General features: G+C 36.7%; 1 protein-coding gene across 5 annotated transcripts in view; it reads right to left on the bottom strand.

The window, feature by feature from the left end:
- Positions 1 to 9,548: 9,548 nt before the first annotated feature.
- LOC107563210 (histone H3-like centromeric protein A) overlaps positions 9,549 to 14,294 on the bottom strand; it is a 7,292-nt gene continuing 2,546 nt past the window's right edge. For all 5 annotated transcript variants that reach the window (XM_016248019.1, XM_016248021.1, XM_016248020.1 and 2 more), the window contains exons 3-5: positions 13,689 to 13,804; positions 13,478 to 13,552; positions 9,549 to 9,837 (exon numbers count right to left, since the gene is read on the bottom strand). In XM_016248019.1, the coding sequence (XP_016103505.1) occupies positions 9,709 to 9,837; positions 13,478 to 13,552; positions 13,689 to 13,804 (320 nt within the window). In that variant the 3' untranslated portion in view covers positions 9,549 to 9,708. The remainder of the gene's footprint in view (positions 9,838 to 13,477; positions 13,553 to 13,688; positions 13,805 to 14,294) is intronic.

Here is a 14,294-nt window from a genome sequence, read left to right as displayed (position 1 = left end):
TCCGACAGGTTATGTTAAAATTCCCCATCCACATCCTCCAGAGATCTTATCCAATGCTAAAACAGACAGCGCAGCGTCACTAAAAACCACAAGCGCAGAGGAGTCCGGAGTTTCTGTTCCAGTTGTAATATTAAAATAATTATATTACGACCTTGCTCTGATAATGTTATTTCAAATAAAGTATGCAAAACAAAATATGCTAAATTAAACAGGATTAAATTAAATAGCTTTATTTAAATAGCCGTATATTTATTGGTTCTCTATAAAGTATAGCTCCAGCCACATACATTACATACATCTCTAGGAGAGTAACTCTTCAGTGTACTGTTAGATTTAAGTGCAAAACTTAACAGCAAACTAAAAGTAATTAAACAAATATATATTTTATTTGTACAATCATTGTGAATCGAAGAATAGACATTAATGTATATAAATATTAAGAAGTGTTAAAACGGGAAAAACCATTAGACTATTCACAGTTGATTTCCCCTTTTAGCTTAAGACGGAGTATTGTTTCATCCAATTTATTATGATCTATTCAAGCCCATATTTGTTTTGTTTCTATGCAGTCTAGTGTATTTACCGCACAATCCTCTTTCAAACTGTCAGGAATAGCAAGATCTGTAGCAATTTAGTTAGTTGTATAAATTTTGGCCCTAATGAGTTATCTCTGTCTATGACATTGCCTTTCATATTTCATGACCACCAAAAAAACACACACAAAAAAACAACAAAAAAAGGCAATTTTTTTTCTGTCAGAAACATCCATGCTGTATATTAATATTTTCAAAACCAGGAAAATTATATTTTGACCTCAGAAATGCAGTTTTATAGACACTATTTTTTAAGGACATCTCTATTTTTAATATAACCTTAAGTTAAGCGATTTGCTCACTGCAAAGCAAGAAGTTGATTTTTAATGATATTTGCTGATTTGAGGTGTCATGCAGCTACATTGGCAACATACATCGAGTTGAGCCAGTCAGAGACAGTATACACATCCATAAAACTTTATAGATGAAAGTGAGAAAGAAAGTGAGAAAGATGTTTTATGGAAAAATAAGTGAGGACAACAGAATATTTGTTAACAATTTTTAATAAATGTCATATAATCTGCATTTTTTCCAATGAAATAAACATTAATTTTATTAATTAACATTAATCCCCCCCCCCCACAAGTTTCAAAGGACATTCCCAAAGGGTGGTTTCATCAGATTTAGCTCACTTTTAGGGACAAATTTGTCCCCAAAATATATCTACATCCACACATATTGTACATAAACACTCACTTTCTGCCAAATCGAAAGCCAAATCCTCCTTTCTGTCTGTCGAAGGCTTGCAAACCTCCTGCGATGGAAGTGAGCACCTCGTTTCGCTTCTCTCCACCCTCTTCTTCAACCTCTCCCCCTTGTGAATATGGCACAGCCACTATATGGTTGTCTGGGAATGTCCCCATTGGTTTCCGTCCCAGCTCCTCTCTCTTTTGGCCCTTCACAATGCCCCTCTGTCCCCATCGTAGGTCTGACTTCACTCTTTCCAGAAGCTCCTCGGGTCCTGGCTCCTGAATCAGAGCCCAGGGCTGGAGCTCCGCCACTGGTCTGCCGCCTGGAGCTCCCAGTGAAGCCTGAAGCTGGAGCATTGCAGCCTCCCATTTAGGGTTGTCCAGCGTAGGCAGGTAAACCATGGGATGGTGTGGCAGCATTAGACTTCTGGGAGGCTGAACCAGTAGCACCAGCAAGAAAAAGACTGTGGTTTGAAGAGTGGAAGAGAGATGAAAAACCTGGAATTTCATCTGAAATTTAAGCAATAAATGAGAGTTGAGAAAATTCCATCCAAAAAAGCCAAACATAATCTTTAACTTTTCACATTGAGCTGATTTTAAAACTTACCTTGCAGAGTGCTCCAAATCTCCATGAAGTCATCTCTTTGCAGCTTCTTTAAATATCCTACCCATGCTAGATTTGTCCATTGTCCATAACTAGGCAGCTGTTCTTTAATTGGTTAAATCATCCCTGTGACACACAAGACCATGTCATCGAAATTCTTTTAACAAGGATACACAGTCAGCTTAACTGGCAGAGGTGAAGCGGACAATTACTGAAAAACAGGCATATATGCAATATAACACACACACACACACACACACACACAAAGCCTCAAGTTTCTTTGAGTTTGCAGCTTACCAGGAGCGCTCAGAAACATCAGAAAGAATTTCGCAGCTGCCTCCTCACGGTCAGTGTAAAATTCAGATCATTAGGCCATGTTAGCACCCATCTATCCATCTGTCATTGAATCTGTCCGAATTTACACTCTCAAAAAAAAAAGTGCAAAATTTGTACCTTTAGGTGTACAACAGCTTGTCACTAGGTTCATAGTAGTAAAAAGATGGTATAAAGTTGTCCCTTTAATGGTACTGCCCCATTGCCAAGCTGTTGTAAACCTGTAAAGGGTTTTTGATGTTTTTTCTGACAGTGCAATAGAACACACTGATAACCACTTAGCAACACCATCACAACAACTACTCCTATACTATAAAGTATGCAAAAAGCTAATGTTCTAATACTTATCGCTTACTTTAATTCTTGCTCTAAGCAAACAAATACTTACTGCTTCATCCAAGATTCTCCCATGCACATCGATCTATCTATCTATCTATCTATCTTAAACATTCAAACTTTAAGCCTTTGTTAACTTTCAGGCAAGGTAAAGTTTGACAGTCTTTTAAAATTTGGCAGATTTGCTCAGCTCACTGACTCCACAGAAGTGACCCAACAGCATTCCTGTCAGGACATGCTCTCAAAATAGCACTTAGCAATGGAGCTTAACATTAGAATTCAGGAAATGTAATACATTTTTATTTATTTTTTGTCTTCGTAAATACTTTAATACAATGGACATGTACATATACATATATATGTATACATACATATATACATACAGTATGTACATAAGGACATAGAAATATGACATCAACAAGTTACAAAACAACTTGAAGAATGTATGAAAATGTTTACGCTGTTACTGACACTGATAGAGCTCTCTGTCACATGCCTTCACTTCCTTCTCACTCTATACAGGTTTCCAAACAGCATGACATGAGTGCAGTAAACATTCAGCTAATACAAAAAGCATGACAGGCATGGTATTCTATATTATATTGTGATTGTATATCTATTCAAAATGATGAAAAATATTTATTTCTATTTTACATTTTACATTTTATTACAACTCAATTTGAAGCAACCCATTAAAGTTAAATGATTAACACCATTCACTATACAAACTTGCTGTATACTCTCACTGATCTCTACATATGTACTGCTCAAAAACATTAAGGGAACACTTAATGATCGCTTTATAACACCAAGTCAGTTTAACTTCAGGGATATCAGTCTGTCGGTTAGGAAGCACAAGTGATTGTGGATCAGTTTCTCCTGTTTTGGTTCAAATTAAAGTGACAACAGGTGTACTGGAGAGGCTACAGCAAGTACAGTTTAGCAGGTGGTGGACACAGACAATTGCCCTAATCCTAATCCTTCCTGTCTGATTTGATTTCTAGTTTTGTGTGGTGTTAGGGTCCTTCTCACTGGAGAGGCAACAGAATGACGCAGTGACTGCAACCCAATCAGGTTGCACTGGTATCCAGCTCCTCCAGGATGGCACATCCATATGCACTGTCGTAAGGAGGTTTGGTGTATCTCAAGAGCATGAACTGGGTAACAGGCCATTACATGCGGAGAGATGGACAGGGACATAGAAAGGGCAATAACCCAGCAGGAGAACCGGTATCTGCTCCTTTGAGTAAGAAGGAACAGGAGGAGCACTGCCAATGCCCTCTAAAATGACCTCCAGCAGGCTACTGGTGTGCATGTTTCTAACCAAACTGTCAGAAACAGACTCCATGAGGGCGGCATGAGGGCTTGACATACTGTAGTGGGACCTGTCTCACAACTCAGCACCATGCAGCTCGACTGGTATTTGCCAGAGAGCACCAGAATTAGCAAGTCCGTCATTGGCCCCCCGTTCTCTTCACGGATGAAAGCATCACAATGCCCCCCCTCCTGTGGCCAGAGTGTGTAGGTAGTTTCTGGAAAGCATTGATGCCATTGACTGGCCCTCACATTCCCCAAACCTGAATCTAATTGAGATTTATTTAGCACAGTGGCTAGACAAATATTACAAATATTCGGACGTCACCCAAACAAAAAATTCCCTCACAGTCTAGTAGTAATGACTTTATTAATTTCTTCACTGATAAATCAGATAGCATCAGAAATACAATAACAAATGAAGAATCTACAGCATCTTGTAATTCAGCTTCATTCATCCCACCCAAAGAAAAATTGCAGTGCTTTACAACTATAGGACAGGAAGAGCTAAATAAACTTATCACTGCATCCAAACCAATAACATGTTTATTAGATCCTGTAACCACTAAATTACTGAAAGGGTTGTTACCTGTAGCAGAACCACTACAGGTAACAGAAACGCTTCTCAATATTATTAACTTGTCATTATCTCTAGGTCACGTTCCAAAACAATTAACAATTAAGCCAAACCACAACTAGATCCTAGTAAACTGGCAAATTACAGACTAATTTTAAATCTTCCATTTATGTCTAAAATTTTAGAAAAAGTTGTGTCTGCTCAATTGTGCTCCTTCCTGCAATAAAATGATCTTTATGAAGAATTTCAGTCAGGTTTCAGGCCTCATTATAGCACAGAAAATGCACTTGTTAAAATTACAAATGACTTGCTTCTTGCGTCAGACCAAGGCTGCATCTCACAAGTTTTACTTGATCTTAGTGCTGCGTTCAACATTATAGATCATGACACTCACAGATCGATTACAAAATACGGGTATTCAAGGGCAGGCTTTAAGTAGAATGGTTTAGATCCTACCTGTCCGACCGTTATCACTTTATTTAAATGAGGAATCATCTCAATTAACACCAGTAAAGTATGGAGTGCCACAAGGATCAGTCTTAGGCACACTGCTATTTTCAATATACATGTTGCCCCTTGGTAATATTATTAGAAAATACAGATTAGTTTCCATTGTTGTGCTGATGATACTCAACTATATATTTCAACAAGAACAGATGAAACTTCAAAATTATCTAAGCTAACAGAGTGTGTTAAAAATGTAAAAGACTGCATGACCAATAATTTACTCTTATTAAATTAAATTAATTACAAAATATTACTACTTACTTATAAGGCCCTAAATGGGTTAGCTCCTGTGTACCTAACTAGTCTTCTACCACGCTACAATCCATCACGCTCCATAAGGTAGCAAAACTCTTTTTGTAATACCTAGGAAAGTAAAGTCCACTAAAGGAGATAGAGCTTTTTCACATTTGGCTCCTAAATTCTGGAATAGCCTTCCTGATAAAGTTTGGGGTTCAGACAAACTCTCTCTGTTTAAATCTAGATTAAAGATGCTTAAGCCACTCATTCACATAATGCAGTGTTTCTCAAAGAAGTGGACATCACAGGATATTTTGCCATGATTCCAATGTATATGTTCCATTCAAAGGGCATTAAAGTACGCAAGACGTGAATTTACATTGTATTTATTTACAGAGGTATATTATGTCACACTTCACACAAACTCTAGTAAGTTTCGTCTGTGTGTGAAGACACTGCAGGCAGTGGCGTAGTGCAAATCCGTGAATGAATGTTCCGAAGTGAAGTAAACTTCAATAGATTTCCCCTGCTCAGGGAGTAGGGAGCAGGGAGCAATGAACACTGTGTAGGGACCCTGTCAGTCGGAACACAGTTCATGCATGGAGCTTTCTTCTAACACGCTGATTATCTGAATCAGGTGTGTTAAAAAAGAGAGACATGCAAAATATGCAGAGTGAGGGGTCGTGAGGACTGCAATTGAAAACCGCTGACATGATTAAAGTGAAAGTGGCGTGTGGCCAAGTATGGTGACCCATACTCGGAAATTGTGCTCTGCATTTAACCCATCCAAGTGCACACACACAGTAGTGAACACACGGGCAGCAATATTGCTCAAGGGTCTCACCTCAGTCGTGGTATTGAAGGTGGAAAAGAGTGCTGGTCATTCACTCCCCCTACCTACAATCCCTGCCAGACCTGAGACTCAAACCCACAACCTTCGGGTTACAAGTCCGACTCTCTAACCATAGGCCACTATTTTGATATAGTTATATCTGATCAAATGCACATTATCATTCTTTGCTTAGTTTGAACAACAGCTACACTCATTTTTCTCTATTTTCTTCTCTGTTTCTGCCAAAGTCAAAACTCTGAATTCAGAGTTTTGTCCTTAATTGTAATTGAAATAGTGATGGATTAGATTAAGTGTGTGAATTTGACCATTTTTGTATTATTCCTCACCTCCATATCTAACTATGTAACAATTTAGCAGTAAATCCACATTGTTCTTCATGGGACATCTTCCCCTATATTTTAGTCAATACGTTTGAGAGACGTTCTTAAGGGAAATAATCTCTTCTTTTAAAAACAGCAATGTTGAATACAGTACAGGTTGAATTATGCTCAGTTTTAATTACAAAAATGTATCAATCAAAAAAATTACAATATTTATTGACATTAATACTTTTTATATGCCACTAAACTGTTATATGCAATTTTGCATCTGTACATAATATTACTGTAATTACGCCAGTTTCTGTGGTGAGTGGCGTTTGAAAGCTGAAAGATATTCTTCAGTGAGTTTGTTCTTGTTGACATCATCCGAGATCAAGACAAGGACTTTGAAGGGTAATAAAGATAAGAGTCTAATTCAGGGTGTCTGAAGAGTCAAGGGTTGCTGGGGTTTTTCAGTAGAGCTGTGTCACTAATGTACTTTGGACACCAAAAGGCTTGTGGCACCATTCAGCTAGCAAATGCCTATATACTAAATTGACCAATTTTAGGTATATATAGTCTTTGCAGATTGACTTTTATTTATCCATTTACCTATATTAATTATGTATAACATATTTTGTTAAAACATATATTGTCAGTGTATAGCCCATGTTTTCAGAGATGTGTCTGTGAAATAGTCTTATTATTCAATGAGTAGGAATTCTGATCATATAATCTCATATTTAAACACTAACTCAAAAATGCATATATTACTGTATGTTCATTTAATGTACATGTTCATTCAGTCTGTACCCTGATGATGAGATGTTCTACCTCTGTTTCTTATTGTAAAGCTTTTCTGCCAGCTAGAGGATGACTTCGTTCATGTGTACTTGCTTATTGTAGTGAATCTTGCCCAATCTTTTCTGAGGATGTACATAAATGAAAAACAACACCATACAGGTGCATAAAGCTGAAAGAGAGGTCATAAAGTACACTGTTTCCATATTACATAAACTTATCATAACATACAGTACTGTTCAAAAGTCATAAGCCATTAATACTTTCACAAAAAAAAATGGGTTTAAGTCCGTTATTTCTATCTTTTGCTGTAGTGTGTCAGTAGGAAACATCAGTTTACATTTCCAAACATTCCTTTTGTCATTAATTGTATTAATCCAGTGAGATTTTTTTTTATCCACAAGGAGTCTGACAACAGCCAGTGCTTCACACAGAGATCTGATTGCACCATCATCCAGTCTGTCTGGGATTACACGAAGAAACGCACAGTCATTACACTTTTCCCACAATGCTTTTAAGAAAGCACTGGCAGCTCGAAACCTGGAGTGCAGGGATAGTACAATTTAGAAGTATTTCTAGGTACTGACAGACCCGAAAAGCTGCGAGATCTGTTTATTTCAGCATGCTCATAGAAAATAGAAAAAACAATCCAAGATAATTATTTAGTACAGTGGACAGATTAACCAGGAACAAAGCAACTAAACCACATATAGGTGTGTGTGTGTGTGTGTGTGCACATGGGTTGGATAAATGCAGAGCACAAATTCCGAGTATGGGTTAACATACTTGGCCTACACGTCACTTTCACTTTACAGTTTTATATTTCCCCCAGACCTGACGAAATCTCCTGACTCTACTAGTTAACACGGTGTATTAGTGATAGGGGTACCCACAGAAATTCCATCAATAGTACACTGTGAGTTTACATTGTGATGACTTGAGATCATTATATTGTGTACTTGTGATTTCTGAATGAGAACATGTTTAAATCTGTGAAAAAATTAGGGCAGTGTTTTGTAGAGCTTTGCAGAAAACATTGTAGTGAAATGTATTCATAGTTTTGAGAAATATGAATTAGTTTTTCGAAATCTAAAGAAATGGTTTGGGTAATTAGGCAAAATGAATCAAGAAAACTGTATTTATAAAAGTTAGACATGAGTTCCTACATTTCACTAAGTGAACAGCCTTATTACCTCATCAGCTTTTGGTTGGATAAATGCAGAGCACAAATTCCGAGTATGGGTTAACATACTTGGCCTACACGTCACTTTCACTTTACAGTTTTATATTTCCCCCAGACCTGACGAAATCTCCTGACTCTACTAGTTAACACGGTGTATTAGTGATAGGGGTACCCACAGAAATTCCATCAATAGTACACTGTGAGTTTACATTGTGATGACTTGAGATCATTATATTGTGTACTTGTGATTTCTGAATGAGAACATGTTTAAATCTGTGAAAAAATTAGGGCAGTGTTTTGTAGAGCTTTGCAGAAAACATTGTAGTGAAATGTATTCATAGTTTTGAGAAATATGAATTCGTTTTTCGAAATCTAAAGAAATGGTTTGGGTAATTAGGCAAAATGAATCAAGAAAACTGTATTTATAAAAGTTAGACATGAGTTCCTACATTTCACTAAGTGAACAGCCTTATTACCTCATCAGCTTTTTTAATCAGCTGACCAGAATGTGAACTGTTCCAACAGCAGGCTATAAAAATGCCAGCCACATAAAACGTGTTTTTGAGTTCCATTGCTGATTTAATTTATATATATATATATATATAAACATGCTAGACTGGGGTGGTGTTTCAGGAGAGCCACATCCCTGTAGAGTTTAGCTGGATCAAGTGTTTTTAAGTAGGGCTGAAGCTAAGCTCGGCAGGACTGTAACCGTCTCCAGGAGCTTTGATACCCCTGGTCAAGATGGTTGTCACCGACACTGATATCAGTCTCTTTGCTTTCCTTCCTACTATACACTTGGGATAGATGTCCTGCGGGTTCTAGACCCTGCCAGCGAGATATTCAACAGCAAAACAAATCACAAAAAAAAAATCAGTGCCTAATCTAATCGGATAAAAGGACTGAAACTAACTCTTTAATTAGCTTTTGATAATGTGGCACTTGGAAGTGCAAGGATATGCCACAATTTAGCAGGATGTTAGCAATCCATGTCCAAGAACTTTAAGAATATAGACAATACTATATATTATCAATATAATGCAATTTAAGAACCAAGCTGATTAAAAACACAAACATTCTGATGAGATGCCAACACAAACGGCAATACTGCAAATATCAGTTTATTATCAACAAACATCATCAGAACAAACAACTTCTTTGCAACTTTACAACACAAAATAAAATGTTTTATATTACAATTCTTAAAAAATTAGATCATGTCAATAAACTCCCATGCCATATGAATATTTGGTTTCTTTGACTGCATATATGCAACTATTTTAACATTTGAATTGAAGTCTGAAAACAGATCACATGCCACCAAATATAGAAAGTGTCCTTACAAGTGTCTAAGGAAATTAGTCAAATCTTACAAAAAAACTTCACATGTTTTCAACACCTCTGATTCGCCGGGCGAGTTGTATGTCACGTGGAAACAGTGTCACCCTCTTGGCATGAATGGCACAGAGGTTGGCATCAGAAAACAGACGGACCATGAATGCTTCTGCAGCCTAAAAGCACATGAAAGAGCAATAATTAAACAACTATAACATACTGTAAATGATTACAATAAAAATTATATACTGCAGTACAAAAATATGACAATATGAATTGTGGATGAGACATAAATCGTAGTTAATCACAATGTAGCTTTAGTTTCTGTTTTTCGGTTAAGCAGTCTGTCTAGACATTACTATTCCCACCTGGTAACCAATGTGAAGTCTTGATGTTCTAATCTGCAAAAAGCAATATATTCATAAACTGTTCTTAGCTTGTTTTGTCTGTATCACAGTGCACCTCGCTTTTTCAGATCGATGAGCTTAGTAAAATCGAAGCGTTTCAGAAAGGTAAAACAGTATAATTAGTGAAAATGAAAATATTAAATACAATTAAAAAATACTGTTAAAGTTTTATTTACAATATTACTCATATTTTAGTTTTATTTTGTAATGTGTTTTTGTGAAATTTTGGTAGATATTGTTTTTAACTATGCTATTTACAATTGTTGCTATTAACTGTTTTCATAGTCTAAAATTTAATTACTTTAATAACAGTATAGGGAACCCACAATTTAAAATCAAAATTAAATGTACTGTCCCCATTTTTTAAAATTCATAAATAATAACAATTGAGATTTCAATTATATTTTGACCACTCAAATAGGATATGTCCCCGATTTCCATTGCAGAAAGCTGGTCACCTATACAGCAGATTTGGTCGGACTGAGCTTGAGCAAAAACAACTAAAAACAAATTGGACCAGTGACTTGTAAATATCAAAAATAGAGTTATGGTAAAATTGTTAACCGACTGAAAAACAGGCTCAGCCGTCACACTAAATTTGGTAAGCTATTTATATTTAATGTTTCCGTATAACTAACGCCGTCTACACTCAACATGAGCAGCACAACACGACAAAAGACAATAAATCCCATTAATAATCAGTGATTCTGTGTAATAATCACATTCTATTTCTCACCTACTCCCCTTCTGACACGCAAGTGAAATTAGCCTGAGAAGAGAATACCTAAGAAATTAGTCCTAAACACAAACGCATTTTAAGGACAAACTTTTCACAGATGTCTTGAAATAAAACATCTGAACAATGTCTTGAGGTGTGCTAACTGTAGTATAATTAGAATAATTGACTACGGGCTGTTGAATTATTAGAAAATTAATGCACACCCGAGGGGGTGATGTTGCCATGACATGAGTCAATTATTCCTGACTTAATTAAAAGGTCTTTCTCTGAAGAACATGTGTAGTTGTTCTCTCGTTTGAGAACAATGACTGAACGCAAGCTGAACGACTTTGCACTTCTTGCGATACAGAGCATAACACTGTAATGGTTTCCATAGATTCAGGAGGGGGCAGGGCTGTTTTGTGGTTAATACTATATATTAATAGGGAGAAAGTGGAGGGCAAAAACTATTTTCACAATAAAAGGTCAATCTGGCCCTGACTGTAATGAATATGAACATAAGTGTTTAATAAGCATGGGAAATATCTCTGTGTTCATGCTGAGAGTTTTTTCAACTGCTGGCAATATAACGAATGACAGCACAAAGCAGCAGCCTTAAGTCGATCAGCAGCTTTTCTTGCAGAAAAATATGATAATCACCCAAAAATTTGTAGGCTACAGTAAAGAGCTGTTAATTTTAAGGACAATTAGTATGATTTATATACACCATGTCCAAAGGCTTTATGGACCCGTTTTGAAAATGGTTTGATTTCTTAAACAGTGTAAATGATAAAGTGCAACATATTCATTAACGACTTGATAGATTTTTTTTCTTTGAAAAATCTAGTAAGTGCAGTTCGTGCTTAGCTTGTGTGCACTGTGTGCTATTTCTGTCTGAATGTTTTATTTTTGATTTCTTTAAAACCCACCTTCCAAAAAGCCCAATCTGTTGTGACTGGTCTACCGCTTGTTTCAGAAAAACTGTATGTCCATGTAACATAATACCCAGCCGTACCCAGAACAATAACATATGTGACCCTGGAGCACAAAACCAGTCTTAGGTCACTAGGGTATATTTGTAGCAATAGCCAAAAAAAAACATTGTATGGGAAGAACTTCATTTGGGCAACTTTAAAGGTGATTTTCTCAGTATTTTTACACCCTCAGATTCCATATTTTCAAATAGTTGTATCTTGGCCAAATATTGTCATATTCTAGCAAAACATACATCAATGGAAAGCTTATTTATTCAGCTTTCAGATTATGTATAAATCTTAATTTAAAAAAATTTACTCTTATGATTGGTTTTGTGGTCCAGGATCACATATTAGGTGAGTGGGAGGTAAGTACAGGTTTCTACAGGGGTGTTAAGAACCCTAAAATGAATGCAAGAGCACTATAACAGCATATTGGCAAAACAGTTTGGCTTACAAACCCAATACAGAATGTATTTGGTACCCGCTGCCATGTGTATTTGTGTTTGTATTTAATTTCTATTTACAATGTATTTCTGCAGAGTTAAACATTGTAGCCAATCAAGCACATGAACACAATGGCCAATCAGAGTCAGAATCCACTCAACACTGCTCAAGTATGTATTCAGTGTGAGCTCCTGCATGCTCGCGAATTCCTCTCATTACAACCGGCAAAGTGTAAACCCAATGTAAATATGTTATTCATTACGCATTCATTGTAGTAGCCTCTTTGATTTTTTTTAGCAGGAGTGTCGAATTCAGCTTATTTCGTTATTCTCTCTGTATCTAAATGTTACCAATTCACAATTTGAATACAAGTTTTGAGAGTAACAACCACAACCATCATAGAAATATTGATACCATAGCACAAAGTGTAAACCCAATGTAAATATGTTATTCATTACGCATTCATTGTAGTAGCCTCTTTGATTTTTTTAGCAGGAGTGTCGAATTCAGCTTATTTCGTTATTCTCTCTGTATCTAAATGTTACCAATTCACAATTTGAATACAAGTTTTGAGAGTAACAACCACAACCATCATAGAAATATTGATACCATAGCCACGGATAGGACAAAAAGCATTAAAAAGTGTGGCAGTTTTGTTCATTAATAAATTAGTCCGCATTTACACTGCATTTCTAAAGCTGTTTGCAATCTGAAGGTTACATATTAATAGTACTTATTATTAGCATGAAAATAGTTAAAATAAATAAAGAGTTAAAGGGGGTGTGCTCCAATAGTTTTTGCTGTGGTGCTGCTGTTGGTACAGAACTAATTATGTAAAACTATTACCAGTGCACCAGATTTATTATCCTGTGGGACCCTCTAGTGGACAACTTTACTATTACAACCCTCATCTTTCAGTTGAAATGAAATTGCAATAACGAGAACCTCAAAACACATTACAGTGACTTTTTACTTTTTTGTTAATGGCCTAAAAATATACTTCCTTTTCTTTAAAGAAAAAGTTTTAATCTTTAAATCTTCTTTCAATTTTGATTTTGGAGTGACTGCACGTTTACTGCCATTCACCTTCATACATAATAAAAATACCAAAGACACAAATTTTAATAGTTAATTTAAAAGTTAACAGTTGGCCTCTGTGCAGTGATTTAGATATATTAGCTATTTCCACGGACCAATCAGCATCCAGGGCCAGAACTCTCCATTTTATAATACAATATAAATTTAAAAATAAATCTTAATTGTCACCTACCTCCTGTAAAGCCATTAGAGCATATCCCTGCCACATCATGTGTTCTCGACTGAATGTCTGACACACCTCTCGCACCTGTCAGGAGGAAAAAAATTTTACATTACGGTTACATCAATGAAAACAGCTTGTTCATGTTTCGAATTATTAGGTGTCAAAAGGCTTGTCATGGGATCTGAGGTGCTTGTTGAAGGATGCACTGAAGCAGTAGTACCAGTCGTGAAAACGGGGCCTTGCGCAGCAACAGATCAGTAGATTTCTGATATTTGCGGATCTCCATGAGAGCTCGAGTGCCAGGGCGAAACCTGTGTTTCTTGCGTGGGGATGCTTCTAGAACAGAAAGCACATTACACAGTTCACAACACTTTTTACATGTTCAGTTCACCAGAAAGTAGGGTTAATATGACCATCCCATAAACCAAAGAATGTGCCTGGGAGAAAGTTCAGTTAAAGGGGTCATATGATGCTGCTAAAAAGAACATTATTTTGTGTATTTGGTGTAATGAAATGTGTTTATGCGGTTTAAGGTTCAAAAAACACATTATTTTCCAAATACTGTACATTATTGTTTCTCCTCTATGCTCCGCCTTTCTGAAACGCTCGATTTTTACAAAGCTCATCGGTCTGAAAAAGCGAGGTGTGCTCTGATTGGCCAGCTATCCAGTGCGTTGTGATTGGCCGAATTCCTCAAGCGTGTGACGGAAATGTTACGTCCCTTACCATACTGTGATGCCTGCGGCAACCACATGTGGCGATCCCGGGCTGGACTCCACTTCGTCCACGGTGAAAGCCGATCCGGCGATCGACAGCGCGAAGTTGA

This window comes from Sinocyclocheilus grahami, unplaced genomic scaffold (genome assembly GCF_001515645.1).
Source record: "Sinocyclocheilus grahami isolate Dianchi unplaced genomic scaffold, SAMN03320097.WGS_v1.1 scaffold862.1, whole genome shotgun sequence".
Lineage (NCBI taxonomy): Eukaryota > Metazoa > Chordata > Actinopteri > Cypriniformes > Cyprinidae > Sinocyclocheilus > Sinocyclocheilus grahami.
Note: the sequence above shows the minus strand (reverse complement) of the source record. Positions and strands in the feature narration are given on the sequence as shown.